Raw genomic sequence first — 17517 nt, 5'->3', positions numbered from 1 at the left:
TGGGAAAAGGCCAGAATTGTTTTGCGGTGTTTGCCCACTCCCGTTGCCCGCAGTTTCGGGCGTTTACAAGTAGCGACATGACGTCCTCGATTTCCGAATACGTGCTGCGCGAACCATCCGCTTGAGGGGACATTTGGACTTTGGAAATCTGAACCAACTGGCTGAGGGACCAGGTGTTCCTTATGCAGTGACTGGGATTGGTGCAATGGCTTCAAGAAAAGTCCATGCCAGCGCTGTACGCAGCCTAGGACGCTCACAACGGCCCAGGATCATTCAATCATGGTCTCGTGTCCCAGCACCCATTGCCCGACATTACTCCCGTGAAGCCCAGTCTGCCCATCAAGCTTGGAAGAGACCATCTACAGCAATTCTTGCGGCAGCGGCTACTCTTGCAGTAGTCTACAGTGCCTCACAGCTCCACGAAGCCCAGGCCGAAGTCCCGACATCTGATTCCCCGGAACTGCTCATTGAGAAATCGAAGAAAAAGAAGGGGGCGTCAAAAGAGGAGATCCGGGACTTGATCAGTTCGCAACATCTACAAGTCAAGAAGAGTTGGGAGAATCCAGGGGTATACGCCTGGGGATCAAACACTGGCAAGGTTGTCGCACCAGACTCGAATGAAGCATACATTAAGACTCCGCGGAGAATACCATATTTTGATGATGTTCTACTGCGGGATCTCAAGCTCGACAGGAACTTCGGTGCAGCTGTCTTGGAGAATGGAGATCTAGTGCAATGGGGCAAAGCATACTCAGAAGACTCGGCACAACCAACGGTCACGCTGAAGGGCAAGAATCTCAAGTCTATCGTCATATCAAGGGACAGAATCATTGGACTCGGCAAGAACGGCACTGTTTATTCGGTACCAGTGTCCAAGGCCGACCAAGAGTCTGGCAAAAAGCTGAGCGAAAGTTCATGGATCCCGTTCTGGGAGAGTACATCCGACATTGCCTACAGAAAGTTAACGCCCAAAGGACTTGGAACACGAGAAAAAGTCACAGCCATCAGCGGCGGCCTCGAGCACGTCCTTCTGCTCACGAATTCAGGCCGCGTCTTTTCCGCCGCTTCTGGAACCGAAGATTTCCCCAGCCGCGGCCAACTTGGAGTCCCTGGCGTGACATGGCTTACCCGCCCCGAAGGCCCCTTCGATATGTGCCACGAGCTGACCACCCTCAAGGGCTTCGAGATCCAAAAAATGGCATCCGGCGATACACACTCCCTCGTGCTCGACAAAGAAGGCCGCGTCTTTGCCTTCGGCGACAACTCCTCCGGCCAATTGGGTCTCCAGTACAATCCTGAATCACCATACGTCGATACTCCCTCCCTCTTGCCCATCACGAAGTACTACCAAGGCACGAATCAAGTGCCCAAAGTGACATCCATCTCCGCCGGCGGACAGAACAGCTTCTTGTCCATTGACGCAACACGTGTGGTTGGTCCGTCCGAAGATCCCAGCGAGGTGCGAACCCTCGGCCGCGTCACAAGCGATATGTGGTCCTGCGGCACAGGCATCCGCGGCACTCTGGGCAATGGGCGGTGGACGCACGTCCAGGACGGGCTTACCAAGATCCCTTCGTTGAGTGGCCTCTTCGAGTACGACGAGAAGAACAAGGCTGTCGTGCCAATTCGGATGGCACAGATCAGCGTTGGCTCAACGCACGTGTCGGCAGTCATGGATAATGTGACATACCTGGACGCGAGCGAGAAGAGTTCGGAGAACGACACGAATTGGGGCGCCGATGTGCTCTGGTGGGGTGGGAACGAGTTCTACCAGCTTGGGACTGGGAAGAGGAATAATGTGCCTAATCCAATGTATATCAGGCCACTGGACACGGCTGCCGAGATTGAGGCCGGGCGCAAAGAGGAGCATAGGTTTCACCTTACACCGAAGCATGCCGTTAAGGTCAAGGGGAGGAAAGTCCAGATGGAGCAGAGAGTTGAGTGTGGGAGGAATGTCACTGCTGTGTACAGTGCTGTGTGAGTCAGACTCCGATCTTTACCGAAGCAGCCGGTTTGGTGACTGCCAGGATTCACGCTCTACGATTACCCTCTCAATCAGGGGCTTTCGAGACAATTTAGGGAATTCGAGACTATCTTGCTACGGAATTGTTATTGTGCTGCCCCAGATGCCCCAACCTTGCCCCGATGCACTGCGAGACTGGCCCAGATGCACACGCTTTGAGGAATGGGGTGATACCCATGTTACCAGCTTCAGAGGATCAGCCAGCCGCAGAAGGAAGACCGGGACCGAGCAGAAATATGCAGAAGCATGCAGAAGCCAGAGTATGGGAAGCAAGACTGACAATGGCCATCATTATGTTCATTCCTGCAAGCATGAGCCATTCTGCTCTCATTCCGTACATCGTTCAGCTCTAGCACCATCCAGGGCGAGCTCAATAAAGTGCTCAACACCTATATCCATCGTGGAAAATCTAAATTTCGATCCTTGCCGGTCTTTATTTCATTCAATGCCATGTCCACATCACACAATTATGCCAGCCAATTCGACTCCAGACGCCTTGCTGAGATTTAAGCAATCACGCTGCCTAATGAACCATGACTTCAGCCTGGGAACCAGCCTTCTTCTGCTCGCCATTGGGCTCTGGGGCCACGGCAGCCTTTTCTTCGCCCTCGGCCATTTCAGTGTCTTCCGCATCGGCACCTTCCTCATCTTCTTCGTCGTCCTCAGATTCGCTGCTCTCTTCCTCGAGATCTTCGCTGCCGGCCTCACTCTCTTCGTCTTCCTCCTTTTCTTTGGTGTTAGCCATCTCTTGGTCCCCGTCCTTTGGCTGTGATTGTGCGGTAGCCTCGGTCTCTTCGAATTCTTTCTCTAGTGCAGCTTGCATTTCTGCTTCCTCAGCGCCGTAGGCTGTGCCGTCGTCATCGAGATTGTCAGCTTCGGGTTGGTCTGGTGGATATTCAGCCGGAGCAGACTCTTCGGAATCCCTGGCAGAGCATATTCGTCAGTCAGTGCTTTGAGAACGGAATTTTCGACCTACCATTTGATCGCAAATCGGGTGACTCTGGGTTTCTCTGCGAGTATGTTTCTTCGAACACGCTCAATGATTGGCTTCGATGGCGGATCATTGTTCAACTCTTCGCTGTCATATTCATTGTTGACATAGTAGCCGACTCGAACGAATTCGCGGCCATCGTAGGAACACGTTAGGAGGATGACAGTCACGCCAATGATTTCGGAGGACGGGAGACGAGACAGGTTTGGTGGATCAGCTTCGAAGATGAACTTGTTCACGCCGATGGGAATTGGTCCGACTAGGAGAGAGTCGAGCTCTTGGTCATGTTCTGCCGACGTTGCGGAGCCCACATAGGTGAGTTTCCATTCGAGGTCTGGTTAGTGAGTCAGCCGAACGTCCAGGGCTGTCGTAGCGCAAAGCGTTTCAACAAACCTTCTCGTAATTGTTCAAGACATTCGAATGTGATTTCAAACTCATATGGTGCAGTGAAAGGTGCAGGGTTATTGAGGATCTTGACGCCCAAGAGCGACACAACAGACATGGTCGCGACGTGGTGGGATTGTGTCTGAAAAGTAAAAGATATGTAAAGGCTCTGACGCGCGGCTGAGATCCTGCAGCAGAGGGGATTAGAGTGTGATCTCTACAATCTGTTAAATATTGGGTGTTCGAGTGAGAAAGTGATTGACAGTTCGCAGGAGCGCCATTAAGAAATGTCGCGCTCTCCAGAGCGCGTCAAGAAGCCGCGGCCGGGATTGGCGCCTGGACGAAGCTTGGCCAGAGAACGGTGGACCATTTAGATGGAAAGTGGAAGTGAACGGTGGATCACAGCTGCTGACAAGTGAATGCCCTCCCTTCTGATTGCTTGCCGATGATTTCACATCAACCTGACAAACACCAAGCCGTCTTGTATTCCACTCACAGTAATCGCAACGAATCTCTTTGGTGTCTTGTCAAAAGAATAAAAGCTATGATCGTACCATTTGCGCGCCTTTGATAATCAACGAAAACATTTTTGGTCAGCGCAGCTCTCACCAGTCACGGACAACTCGATTCTGACCTTAACAGATTCTCTTCTCTTTGTTTATCACTCTGTTCTCACCCCTTTGTGTTAATATCTACGACAGCGACATGGCGAGCGCTGAGCAAGAGGCTCTGTCACCATCTGTTATGGCAGCGCAGTCTCCTCAGTCTGGAATCAATGGTGCGGCAACTGCGGCTGCGACAGAAAATTCAGTTGCGCCTAATACCACAGAACCAAGTCCTGTCGATAATCTTCGTGATACAATATTATCTCCGACTCAGTCTTCTCTTCATCCTCTTCCTTCGAAACCTGTCAGTCAACTTTCCTCGCAAGCCGCAACACCAAACATGACACAATCTTCCACGCCAATCCCTCCACAATCACAAACCAAGCCCCGGATAGTGGGTGGCTTTGAAGTGGATGATGACGAAGAAGAAGAGGTGGCGCAGGACGATAGAGATGAGGCAGATGTCTATGATCCATCCGTTGGCTTGGACTTCGATGCCCCAACACCTGCTGCCCCTTCGAATCCCCTTGATAGAACTTCCCAGTCACCAGAACAAGAAAATGGAATCACTCCTGCTCCTGTCCAGGCCACTGGTAGTCTCACTGACATTTCTTCTTCCACTCTTCCCACTGGTGGTGATGCGCCTTATGCTGCACCTGCTCCTGCCACTCCAGCTCCACCACAACATTCTCCGCCCCGTTCTCATGTGAATGGTACTGTCAGTGCAGGCTTACCCAAATCACGACTAGCTCATGATGTGATTGGCATCCTGGAGGACCGCATCAAAGACGATCCGCGTGGCGACACAGCTGCTTATCTCGAGTTGATTGATGAGCTGAAGAGCCGAAACAAACAAGATGATATCCGACGGATATACGAGCAGTATCTATCAGTGTTCCCTCTAGCTGTACGTGTCCTTTGCCCTTTATGATTCATCATCACTAATTTTGTCTAGGCTGAACAATGGTGCGCTTACGTGAAGTGGGAGGAAGAACACGACCGGCTACGTGCAATGGAAACGCTCTTCAATCGCTCTCTTCTTGAGGTGCTTGATGTGCAGCTATGGACCTTGTACATCAATTACATCCGTCGACGCAACAGCATGCAATCAGGGGACACTGCGAGAGCATATAACATCATCAACGAATCATTCAGTTTTGCTCTCAAGACGATTGGCATGGACAAGGATTCCGGCCCTCTATGGCAGGAATACGTCACCTTTTTGAAGAGCGGGCCTGGAACGGTCGGTGGCACAGGCTGGCAAGACGCAGCGAAGGTCGATACTCTGCGGGAGGCCTATCAGAAAGCAATTGCAGTTCCTACCGCGGCGACAACAGTTCTCTGGAAGGAGTACGACTCATTTGAGACTGGTCTGAGCAAGATCAACGTAGGTGGCTGCCATAGGGTTGGTATATGCTTGCTAATTTGTTCCAGGGTCGGAAATACCTGCAAGAAAAATCCCCCGTGTATATGACAGCACGAACTGCATACACTCAACTGCAGAATTTGACCAGAGATCTACGCCGGACCTCGAAACCACGATTGCCGCCTGCAGCTGGTTACGAGGGCTATGAGGAATATATGCGCCAGGTGCATCTGTGGAAGCAGTGGATCGAGTGGGAGAAAGAAGACAATCTCGTTCTCAAAGACGAGGACCTGGCGCTGTACAGAGGCCGAATTTTGTTTACTTACAAACAATCACTCATGGCCCTGCAATTCTGGCCAGAGATGTGGTACGACGCTGTGGAATTCTGCTTCGCCAATGGCCTCGAAAATGACGGTGTCAAATTGCTGAATCAGGGCATCGCGGCCAATCCCGAGTCACCACTTCTTGCATTCAAGCTTGCGGATCGAATCGAGTCATCAACACAGAATGATGAAGGAGCCGATCCAGGAGCCAAGGAGAGAATGAAAAAGATCCGCGAGCCCTACGATAGGGTGCTGGATGCACTCTACGAATTGATCAAGAAAGTGTCCACACGCGAGTCACTGGAAATTCAGAAGGCGGAAGTAGCGGCAGCCACGAACGGTGAGGCGGATGGCTCGGGAGAAGACGAGATCAACGCCGCAAACGTCACGGCCAGGAAAGCCATCCTCGATGGTCAGATCGAGGTCATTCGCAAGAGCTCTCAAGCGCAGACAGATATGCTAAGTCGGACAATTTCACATGTCTGGATTGCTCTGATGCGTGCAACTCGGCGAGTCCAAGGGAAGGGCTTGCCAGGGGAGAAAGGACCGAGTGGCTTCCGAACCATTTTTGGAGAGGCACGAAAGCGAGGCAAGCTCACCAGCGAATTCTATGTTGAGTCGGCCCGCATTGAATGGCAATGCTATCGGGATCCTGCTGGCACCAAGATTCTTGACCGCGGCATGAAGCTCTTCCCAGAGGATGATTATCTGCCATTGCAATACATCAAGCATCTGTTTGAGATCAACGACGTGACAAACGCAAGAGCGGTATTTGAGACAACGGTCAAGCGACTTCTGGCCCATGACGATGTCGAATACACGGCAAAGGCGAAACCATTGTTTGCTTACATGCACGATCACGAATCGAAATATGGCGAACTGGCGCAGGTCCAGTCTCTTGAAGAAAGAATGAGGAAACACTTCCCTGAGGATGAAGACTTGAAGCTCTTCTCCAGCCGATACAACACACCGACATTCAACACCATCAGCGTGCATCCTGTTATATCTCCGACACAGATCCAAGCTCCCCAAGGTTCTGTGCTGCCTTCTGTCGAGATGCCAGACGCGGTGAATTCTCCAATCCAGAAGGTGATTGACTCCATTGCCACCCATTCTCCCAAGCGGCCTTTCCCCGATGACTTTGAGGATGTTGGTCCACGCAAGGTTGCTCGCGGCGAATCACCCTTGAAGGGTGCAGCTGGTCGCCGGATGAACCAACAACAGCAACAGCGCCAGATCAACCCTCCTGCCGGCATGCCAGCATTTCCTGTTCCACCTCCGCTACCTTCTCAAATCACATATTTGCTCAGCATACTTCCCAGAGCCTCGACATACGTTGATGCCCGACTTGACGCGACAAAGATGGTGGAGTTGATTCGAGACATACATCTGCCACCTCCATCAGCAGTAGCTGGTCAGCACCCGCCGCCTACACCGGTTCCTGGATCTGGCTGGCCACCTTATCCGCAACACCCACCAGCGCAAATGCCGCCGCAAGGCTTCATACCGCCACCTGGGGCTGCACAAGCGCCATATGGAGGCAGTGAGTGATGCAGCTAATTTATTCTTGGTTCCATTGTATACTGACATTGTTGCAGCGCCATTCCGTTACGCATGAGAACCTTAGGTATCTGGGTCCTGGTTGCTGTTGCAGAAATACCTTCTTGCTGGGCAGGGCTCCGCCAGAGCGGATGGGTCAGGGATTAGCGAGCACGCAGTGCAAGGCTGCGAGAGTCAGCACTTTGTATATAAGGCATGGACCTAGAGGCTCTAGTGGGTTCCTGGAACATGATATTTCCTCTCAGGACGCGCCTTGAGCCAGGCGGCTTGAGTCGGACGAAGGTAGCAAACGTGAATTCAAACAGGTGCGAAGCTGCTCCTCGCTCCGTCGTCCAACTTCTTTGGTGTGATTCGATTATAGATCAGCTTTCCTCTGAACTTCATGGCTTAGATGTTAAAACATCGCAATTGGATACGAGCTTCGTCTTGTGGAATGACCAACCATGCCCCTGACGTGCCAGGCAGAATTGTCTGGCCAATGAGAACGTGCAGCAATGGAAAATGGGCGATCGCCGATGTGACACTCGGCAACAAACCGACGGAGCTCGTCCCCTGTATGTGGAATCTCAACGTCCTTTGTCCTCACCGCTGGATGATTTGGGCCGTTCTGATGGTGAGAACGCGCCGAGAGAATTACAATCGAGCATTGTAGAAGCTCTAGACCCTCACATATGCGCATAGAAGGCCTATTGGTGCCCTGCAGTGGTCTGCTGGCGAATTGACACTTGTTTGGAGGATGTGATCTGAGCCTGACGGATACGAAAACACCATGCCATGCCTATCTCAATATTTGATCTACTTGCCCTGACGGACTGGCTGGCTGATCGCTCACTTTGACCATCAGCCTTTCTCTATCCGCAATTACCAGTTCGACCAGCGTGCTGACCTGACACCCGCTTGGCACCATTACGGCTTTCCTTCTCTGAGCAGGGAGTCTCTATCAAGGTCAGCAAACACATCCTCATCGTTGCTTCTTTCTTCCGCACACCGCCCTGATCAGTGTTTACATCTCACATCTCACATCTCAGATCTCTTCATCCGCTTCATCCGCTTCATCCGCTTCCTTCTTCTTATCCGCTTCATCCTCTTCATCCCCTTCAGCTCGCTGGCACTCATCCCAGCCTACCAGCATCCTCGTCTCATCGAGATCCTACTCTCCCTGTCGAGTCCATCTCATTTGAGGCACTGTTTCTCCCACACACAACCTTTCAGCAACGTCCAATTCCTGTGTCAAGTCAGTCAGTCTTTCCTAACCTCACATCAGCTCTCACATCAAGCCAGAAAAGCCTCACTTTCCACCTCATTTTGCCCACAACTTAGCCCTGAATTCCCTCACTTCCATTTCACAACGGTCAGTTTTGACCTCACAACGCGTTCGGTTTCTGCCTCACCCACAACAAACACACGTCCCAAAGCATGTGCTCCTGCCTCGCCCATCCTCCTGCCTACAAATAGATCCCTCCCTGCCTTCCTTTCCTCCTTCCCTTCTTTCGTATCCATTCTTCCATATCCAATCTTCCATACCAACTCCTCCTCCCTCCTTCTCTTCTTCCTTCATCCAACGCCTTCTGATCGTCCTGACACATCAACAGCTCTAACCTCAACCCAACGCCTTACGGTATGACCTCCCTCCCTCTTCCTCCTGCAGCACCAATTCCATGCGTTCCGCAGAACGTCCAGATCTTCTCCAGCTACATTCCTTCCTTCACTAGCAACATACATACTGACATTCGAAGCTAAAGTCTGCAAGTCATCATGAGTGGTCCCGCTCGCAAGAGAGGTGCTGGTCGGGCGACTAGAGGTCAACCGTCCAGCGAGACCAGCTCTCGTCGCGGTGATCGCTTACAACCAGGTGGTTTCGCAGGTGGCTACGATGGTCCTGCCAGTCGAGGTTCTGCCTCAAACGTCGGCTCTGGTCATGGTGGCTCTCCCACTGCCCCACAAGGTGGCTTCGCTCCTCAAGCGCCTTCTGCAGGAAGTCGTCGTAGTAGCCAATCTGGCGGTGCACCACCACAACCCAGTCAGCCGGCAGCTCCACGAGGCGATCCAGCTCGGGAGTCTCAACCACGATACACTGACCAGCTGCGCAATGTCGACTTGCCTGCGTCATTCTACAACATCGACCAGTTGGTGAGTCAACCTCCTTCAATGTGGCACACTTATCTGCATTCTCCCTGCTTGCACATTGAATTTCAGTGCTTGAATCTGGCACAGAACATTTCATCCATACTGCACTCCCTCTCCCTGAGTGACATTCTTGCCTGCCTAGGTAATTGTTCTTCCTCTTCCCTTTCACCGGATCCCAGCATGATCCACGCTTTCTAGATCTGCTGCCCTGCGGCACTCCACAACCATGTTCCTACAATGGGCTACTGTCACTCCTGGACATTGCAATCTGTGTTTCAAAGCACTCCATGTCTTGCTCAAATTCCAGCAGCTTCACCACCCACAAGTGGGTAGTGCGGCTTCGCGCGCCTACTTAAGGCCGCTCTCCCCCATACTTTCATGTCCTTTCCTCCATCATCCAGATCATACACAATCTGTATTTCCTCCTTTGAACAGTCATGGCATCTTCTTCCCAGCGCACAAGCGTGCCTTACTTTCGAAACGTTGCAGCACCGGGTACTGACTATGACGCGAAGTACTCTTTGCCCACAGAGTTCACCAAACGCCCAGGCTTCAACAACACCGGAAAAGCTGTCCAAGTCGCAGTCAATGCATACCCCGTGGTCCAGTACCCGACAGTCCAGATTTTCCAATACGATGTTGTCATCGGCAGTGGTTCTGAGAAGCGTGCAGTCCAGCGCAAGGTCTGGAACTCCAAAGCACGTAAGGATGAAACAGGTCCATCCATGTTGTACGATGGCAGTCGTCTTGCCTGGTCTCTGAAAAACCAAAAGGAGATTCGTCTCATGATCAACCTTGATGCAGAAGAAGGTCGTCCATCCAGAGATGACAGAAACACCTTCCGTCTTCACATCCGCCAGACAAGACGGCTCGATATCAGTCTCCTCCAACAGTATCTCGCTGGCAGAGTTCAGTATGGCCCAGAAATCGGCGAGTGTATCAGTTTCATGGACCACCTTCTCCGAGAAGGTCCTTCCAACGACCCCCAATTCCTCGCTTTTCGCCGATCTCTATTCAAGCGCCAGGGACTTCGCAATGATCTAGGCGGGGGCATTGAAGTCTGGCGTGGCGTCTACCAGTCCATGCGTCTTGCAGAAGGTCAGAAGCTGATCATCAACCTAGACGTCGCCAATACCTGCTTTTGGAAGCCAGGCTCGCTTCTGAGTGCTATCATCACCAAGTCGAGGCTGCGTGACGCCAATCACGTTGCTGCTATCTTGGCCCCAAAACAGACCAATGGATCTCTAGAGCCCAGTGGCGAGTACAAGACCGTCCGGGCATATCTCAAATTCGTCACCGTCATCGCTCAGTACAAGGGCAACCCTTTCCCCAATAAGGAATGGAAGATTCTCAACATCAGCCTCACCAATGCTCATCAGGAAATGCTCGACTGGAAAGATCCCCAGACCAAGCAGCCAACTGGAGAACGCGTTTCAATTGCTCAATATTTCAAACGCAAGTACAATGTGGCATTGACGAACCCGAATCTTCCGCTTGTGGAGATGACGAAGAGAGGTGTCAAATACCCTCTCGAGCTCCTCCAGATCGTTCCAGGTAGTCGCTATGGAGCCAAGTTGGATGAGAATCAGACTGCCAATATGATCAAATTCGCGGTTTCGCCACCTGCCCAACGTCTTGCTGCCATCAATGAAGGCAAATCATGGCTCAATTGGGGAGGCGACAAGTACCTCAACAACTATGGCCTACGCATCAGCAGCGAACCCGTCAAGACCAATGCTCGAATCCTTCCTCCGCCAGGTGTGAGATTCGGCAACAAAACTCAGCAGCCTGGTACTAAAGGCCGCTGGGACCTACGTGGCTGCAAATTCTTCAGCGCCAATCCTCAGGAACTTGTCTCTTGGGGTATTGGAATCTTCCCTGGCCGCATCAGAGCCGACAAAGCTCAGATCGACAGATTTGCGCTAGACTTTGCCCGCGCTTACCGCGACCATGGGGGTCAAGTGGCAAATGCCCCTCCAGTGGTTATGATGTTGAGGGCTGATGCTGGTGAAGCTGTTGCTGACCTCTATCAAGCGACTGGAAATAAATTCCAGCGTCGCCCACAGTTGCTCATCTTTTTGCTCCAAGATCGCAATGCATACCACTACCTTCGCATCAAGAAATCCATGGACGGCAGATATGGCATTGTCAGTCAGTGTATGCAGCTTCAACAAGTCTTGAAAGGCAATCCTCAATACTACTCAAATGTCCTCATGAAGGTCAATGCCAAATTAGGCGGTACGACTGCCCAAGCGGTTTCAGCTCAAGGATCAGGGTTCAAAGGCTTTAATCAGCCTACTCTGATCATCGGCGCAGATGTATCTCATGCATCACCCGGAAGCCCGCAGGCATCAATGGCGGCCATCACTTGCAGCTTCGACAGATTCGGTGGACGTTATGCTGCTGCTTGCCAGACCAATGGTCATCGTGTTGAGATGATTACCGAGAACAACTGGACCAGTATGTTGAAGCCTCTTGTCTCTCAGTGGATGAGCCAGGTTGGCGGCGGCGCAGCTCCTCAACAGGTCTACTACATTCGTGACGGCGTCTCTGAGGGACAATTTGATCATGTTCTTCATCAGGAAGTCCCCCATATCAAGGCCGTCCTCGAAATGTGCAACAACCAGAAGAAATGGGGCGGCAAGATCACCGTCATCATTGCCGGCAAGCGACACCATATCCGATGCTTTCCTGGTAACAATCCCAACGCTGCCGACAATAAAGGCAACCCGCTCCCTGGTTGTTTGATAGAGAGAGATGTCACCACGCCCAACGAATTCGACTTCTATCTCTACTCTCACATTGCGCTTCAAGGTACATCTCGTCCCACCCACTATTCCGTCATCCACGACGACGCGCAGCTTCCGCCAAATCATGTGCAGAACATGCTCTACGAACATTGCTATCAATACATGAGATCGACCACCAGTGTATCTCTACATCCAGCGGCATACTACGCTCATTTGGCATCCAATCGTGCCAAGGCGCGCGAAGACATACCAGCTACCGCAGGACCTCAAGGTGGCCCGGGCTACAAGATGAAGACTCCAAGTGGCAGTTCCCAGCCCTCGGATTCTGAGGTTGCTCCACTTTTGCCTCTGTTCACTGGCGCAGGGCCCTCAATCCTTTGGTCGATGTGGTACATCTGATCAACACCACTTCCTTGACAAGATAGCCACCAGCTTGAGTCCTGAATCGGCATTTTTGTCCCATGAGTATCATCAGCACACATCCCCATCGACTTCTGCACACGAGGTTGCTTGCAAGGTCAGCCGGCATGCACTCAGTGGGCGGAGAAGAATTGAGAGCAGTTGAAGTCTCTGCTCCGGAACAAAAGGCGAGGTCATGATCAATTGGCCACATTTCTTTTTGCAGCATGCATTGGTTGAGAAAACGGAATTCACAAAAAAAAGTACAGTCCAGGTGGTAGTCACTTCCATGCTTCGGGTGGTTTAAGTGGCTTTCCCAGTGATTGTCAACCATCCTACAGCACGAGCTTCTCATTACTTCAGCTGGCTGGATGGTCTCTCTTAGTTTAGCTTCCCCCAATGAAATTCATTCAATGGATCTGTCGTCCTCTCGCATTCTTGTGCATCTGAACCCTTGCCCTGAGCTGTTGCCAACGCACACCACCTTGTTCGAGTGGCCGCACTCTACTCAGCAAGTCAGGTAAGACCACTGCTAGAATTGCGGAAGCGCATGAGGAGCCTGGACGCACTGGACATGAGAGGCTTCGAGTCTGCCCTGCGACTGACACAAGGCCAAAGAAATTGCGTGTTTCTCACGTTCCTCAGCACCCGTGGAAACAAGAAGACAGCCGCTGGATGAAGAGGACGTTGCTTTGACTTCGACTACGGTGTCTGGAGATGTTACCCTTGAAGACTCTCGAAGTTCTTGGGGATCACCAGGTCTTGGAACAAACGGGGCGTGCGGAAGGGCCAACCTCAGCTGAGTCCATGAGGCTCGAAAGGGTTGTCCACGGATGTGTAGGGCTGGCAGGAACCAGGTATGGCTTACACTTGCAGCGGGATGATCTCTAGGCTCAAATCTGCTGACATTACGAACTGGGATCTAGGAACCGTCGCAAATTGATGGAGAGTATTTCGGGCTGAGATTGTGGGCACTGGGGGGGAAGGGGATCCTGGCGGCGCGCCCTGGCTGATAAAAGAGGACTGCATGGCAGGAGGATTAGAAGTCCGCGGGATTCTAATGGATTGAGATGAAGGATGTCCACAACCTGGACGACAGTGCGCAGGAAGCGAACGGGCGGAAAGGCAGGTTGACACGGCTGGAGGAGCAGAGAGCAACGATGTGTGAGGGTATTGGGCTCTCCCTTTACTATTCCTTCCTAGTCAAGGTATTCAACTCTCCTTGCTCACTCTCTCCAGGTGTCATTTCGAGGCATGACAGCGCCGTTCGTCATGAAGAGGCTTGACTTACAACGTGGTTCCAACAAGGCTCAGATGGCATATCGTGAGTCCAAGTACCACCTGTCTCTCGTGCCGGAGAGCAGGGTGTTGGCCCACGGCCAGCCTAGGGGCTTGCATCAGGACCAGGGCGGTCTTTCGAGCGACCACGACCTCCAGTTGCGTGGAATTGTTGAAACGGAGTAGGAAGGGCAACGGAATAATGTTGCAGGTCGAAGGTCCGAGGAAAAGTGCGTACTCGGCACAATGGCCTATTACGATTTCTACTAGACCTTGTGTGTCCTCCGCGTGCAAATGCGTCTCGCAGATCGGTACTTTCATCATCACTCCTCTCCTCTAGCACAGGCGTATGCCAGGCGCACGATGCCTTGCGACATGGAATTCGTCTATGAATTACCTGCGCTGAAATAAGGGAGGACAAGCCCCCAAGCCGTGACCACGACACACTCAGCGGCATAGCGCAAAGGAGAGTTCGCGAAAGCGGCGCTCACTTGAGGTCTCCCAAAGACGCAATGGTTGATTTCGAGCACATGATGGACATTAAGCATTTTGGAAACGGCCTGCAACACAAACAATGCAATGAGTAGAGACGCGCCGTGGCGACTGCTCGAAGGGAAAAGGCCACAGACGGAAGGTGTCGATGAATGAACATGAGTCGGCAATTCAGATTTCATGTCTACATATCTCAGCAAGTGCGCCATATTGAACCCTGGACAGCACGTGAAGCGAGACAAATTCAAGTAACGATGTCCGTTGCTGGAAGGCATTTCGCAACCTCAGGAGCAGACTGGAGTGGTCCACAACCATGTGATATCTTCAACATGTTGCATGCCCTGCCTCACTTTGACCTTCAGACAGCAGTCGAGTTCGCTTCTGATACGACTCGACAGTGGCATGTGAAAGCAACCACTAGCTTGTCTGAACGCCTATAAGAATAGGCATTTTGTCCACTACTGCCACTCAACTCATCATCTTTTCCTTTGCACCTACAGGTCTTCATTTCATAGCCTTATGCCTTCAGAACTGGGATAGCAACAACAGCAAGTGTTCCAGTCTCCCATCACCAAGCTCACCATGGCCGAGAGTCCATCAGCCCCTGGGAGTGCGATCAAGGCTTCCACCAAACACTGCTCATTCCTCAAGCTAGACGAAGATATCAGGCGCATGGTCTATGACATCTTGGAAGCTCTTCCACGGAAAGACATGGACAAGAAGGATAGAGCCAGAGTCAGAGACTTTAGCCAGGAAGCACATGAAGAATTCAGGAAGCTCACAGTGACAAGAAAGAACCTACGGTTGACGTGCAAGCAGATCAAGAACGAGTGGACTCCGGCTTTTCTGCGTTCGACGACTTTTTGTCTCAGCCTCATCCGCATGCGTTTGGGGTTCGAGATTTTCGTTCTAAACAAACTTAGCAAGACGGAGATCATGAACATACGGAGAATCGTGTTCGACGGTTCGAGACAAGGCTTGTTCGCCAAATATGGATGTCCAGATCTTCGAAGCTCGGACGCAGAGGTACTGAGGACACTCGCTTCGGTTCTCACACGGCACAAGGACCAATTGAGGCTGGAAACTCTCGACATCACATTGTTCGATGATTTCGGGCCGCGTCTCTTGCGAAGAGAGAAGGAAGTAACAGTTGCGCAACTTGCACGGTATCACTATCGAAAGAACGGCTGGAAGCCGTACTACATAGGGATGTTCGAGACTCAGATTACGGGACGGTCTTGGAAGGAGCGTCAGTCCTGCACTTGCTCGAAAGGGGTGCTGTTCAACCTTTCTTTCGACGACAAAAGCAGGTTGCCGTCCGACTACAACGACATCATTCAGCTCCAGAATCCAGCTCAGGGTCTGAGTTCTGTGAAGCGGAATGGGATGTGACAAGCATCAGCAGCGATACGATCAGAAGAGCCGAGGGAGAGAAGAATTGTTATTGGGATTCTGAAGCAGGTTTCGACGCAAACGACGGACTTGAGGACACTTCTGAGACCGACGGAGACCTCGTTTCCGATGTAAGTGGGGAGGAAATCGCAGAAGATGAGATAGACGACGAAGAGGACAGCTTCAACGCCAATCAAGACCTCAGTCATCAGGATCCGGAGGCCGTCGAGCAGATCGAAATCGCACACATGAAAAAGCGAAAGCGAGCTTTTTCTGAAGTCGAAGAGTGACCAACACCTAACAGACATGGGTGGCCTCGAAGGTGGCGCTGTTTGTTGACTGCGGGACAGCAGTGGAAAGGAGTTGGGGACTGATGGGAGCTCACACACGTTGCATGTTGGCACAGGTATTTGACGTTCACGGTGCTCAGATGCCACGGGTTTTGTCATGCTGCTGAACGGAAGAAGACAAGGCAGATCCGGAGCGAGTGTGGTGCCGAGGAGAGCAGCTATACCATCTTTCTCCAGTGGCCTTACTGAGTGAGGACTACGTGGCAGGGGACGCCAAAATGCGAGAGATCAAGTGCCTGCAGCTGAGCATATGCAGCTCATGGCTTTCATCCACAGTGACTGTTCAGTCAATGTATTTTAAGACCATGGAAAGCAGAGTAAGGCCGGAAAGGGTATTCACTCTCGTCACCGCCTTCTTCTTTGGCTGTCTCCATTCTGGAGCAGACCAGGGGTGCGTGCTGTCCACCGTCTCGGGAGCATGGGAGCATGGGAGTGGGAACTGGAACTAGAACCACCAGGATCTCGTTGCCATCCCTCCCCTCCGGAGACATCCAAGCATAGGATAGTGAGGCTAATCATAAGCAGTGTGGGTAAGACAATCATGCTGTGGTTGCCTTCCCTGGACTGCGATGCTCACTAAGATATATCTAGGTACGCAAGAATGTCGAACCGACAGTTCCACGCGTCCAGACTCCGGTTTACAGAAAGCCTGCTTGGCAAACCAATTGTCGCCCTTTCTGGCGGGCCAGCATTCAGCCTTTGTGTACACGTGCTAAATCAGATGGATCGAACGAGTAGATGTTGCGAGGGTAAAGATGGATTTCTCTATCATAGGCCTAACTGTCGGCTACCTGGATCCCTTGCGGACGTCCATGATCCTACTATCAATAAACAGCTTCTGTCAGGGATAGAGAAAGTCCATACCGATCTGATGATCATCCTGATAATACAGTACTGCAACGACCAGTGATTGATCCCCACCCAGGGTAGACCTCACGAAATGCCGGTTGAGTCAGCCATACCAATAGAATCCACAAGCCCCCCACAAAAAGCGAAGAGTAGTAGCCCATTGTCAACCTTTTGATCAACCTCCGGGTTTCGCAATGTCTGCGAATGTCGTATGGTAGGAAGGCGTACTGGAATATCGCAGCAAGGCAGTACGTAAACAGTACAACGAACACAATCATCCCTTCCCACGGGCGTAGACATCGTCGGAGCGCCTCCGTGACGATCCAAAAGATGATGACTGCGAGCAACGGAGTCAAGAACAATTCTAGGGCATACAAGGCTTCCCGATCCAGCCCAGCAAGGGGATTTCGGGACCGTTTCTTTTTGGTCGGAGCTTGTGTTGGTTCGATTGATAGTGTCGATGTAGGTCGGCAGCCCAATTCTGTTTCATTGAATCCATCGCCACCGTAGCTTGGACATGCTCCCATTGGTAGGCGCTGTGTGGGTACGTCAGAGATCTAACTAGCAACAACAATAGTAACGTTTGACATCTTACCGCTGGCCGCTCTGGAAATGGCAATCCTCGCAG

The 17517-nt window shown here is 51.8% G+C and overlaps 5 protein-coding genes across 8 annotated transcripts; 4 read left to right on the top strand and 1 right to left on the bottom strand.

Annotated features, from left to right (window-relative positions):
• The first annotated feature begins 1 nt into the window (after position 1).
• On the top strand, positions 2–2405 carry PV05_05736 (uncharacterized protein). Its single transcript, XM_013462274.1, has one exon. It carries the CDS (start codon positions 206–208, stop codon positions 1979–1981), a length of 1776 nt encoding a protein of 591 aa, XP_013317728.1. The 5' UTR covers positions 2–205; the 3' UTR covers positions 1982–2405.
• PV05_05735 (histone chaperone asf1) lies at positions 2102–3671 on the bottom strand. Its single transcript, XM_013462273.1, has 3 exons — positions 3408–3671; positions 3000–3348; positions 2102–2946 (listed from the first exon to the last, which is right to left on the bottom strand). The coding sequence occupies exons 1-3, from the start codon at positions 3514–3516 to the stop codon at positions 2547–2549; spliced, it is 858 nt and encodes a 285-aa protein (XP_013317727.1). The 5' UTR covers positions 3517–3671; the 3' UTR covers positions 2102–2546.
• Positions 3672–3873: 202 nt separating this feature from the next.
• On the top strand, positions 3874–7561 carry PV05_05734. Of its 2 annotated transcripts, XM_013462272.1 has the most exons (5): positions 3874–3990; positions 4041–4910; positions 4959–5390; positions 5438–7235; positions 7291–7561. In XM_013462272.1, the coding sequence occupies exons 2-5, from the start codon at positions 4104–4106 to the stop codon at positions 7308–7310; spliced, it is 3057 nt and encodes a 1018-aa protein (XP_013317726.1). In that variant the 5' UTR covers positions 3874–3990; positions 4041–4103; the 3' UTR covers positions 7311–7561. The 2 variants fall into 2 exon arrangements, with proteins under 2 accessions (XP_013317726.1, XP_013317725.1); XM_013462271.1 differs by having other exon boundaries at positions 3874–4910.
• Positions 7562–7835: 274 nt separating this feature from the next.
• PV05_05733 lies at positions 7836–12944 on the top strand. Of its 3 annotated transcripts, XM_013462268.1 has the most exons (5): positions 7836–8197; positions 8281–8486; positions 8845–8870; positions 8989–9382; positions 9895–12944. In XM_013462268.1, the coding sequence occupies exons 4-5, from the start codon at positions 9008–9010 to the stop codon at positions 12526–12528; spliced, it is 3009 nt and encodes a 1002-aa protein (XP_013317722.1). In that variant the 5' UTR covers positions 7836–8197; positions 8281–8486; positions 8845–8870; positions 8989–9007; the 3' UTR covers positions 12529–12944. The 3 variants fall into 3 exon arrangements, with proteins under 3 accessions (XP_013317722.1, XP_013317723.1, XP_013317724.1); XM_013462269.1 differs by lacking the exon at positions 8281–8486; XM_013462270.1 differs by lacking the exons at positions 7836–8197; positions 8281–8486 and having other exon boundaries at positions 8780–8870.
• Positions 12945–14880: 1936 nt separating this feature from the next.
• PV05_05732 (uncharacterized protein) lies at positions 14881–15980 on the top strand (the record flags this gene model as incomplete). The annotated part of the gene is made up of 2 exons (XM_013462267.1): positions 14881–15547; positions 15640–15980. 2 exons carry the CDS (start codon positions 14881–14883, stop codon positions 15978–15980), a joined length of 1008 nt encoding a protein of 335 aa, XP_013317721.1.
• Between the last annotated feature and the right edge of the window lie 1537 nt (positions 15981–17517).

Source organism: Exophiala xenobiotica (genome assembly GCF_000835505.1).
Source record: "Exophiala xenobiotica strain CBS 118157 unplaced genomic scaffold supercont1.3, whole genome shotgun sequence".
NCBI lineage: Eukaryota > Fungi > Ascomycota > Eurotiomycetes > Chaetothyriales > Herpotrichiellaceae > Exophiala > Exophiala xenobiotica.
Note: the sequence above shows the minus strand (reverse complement) of the source record. Positions and strands in the feature narration are given on the sequence as shown.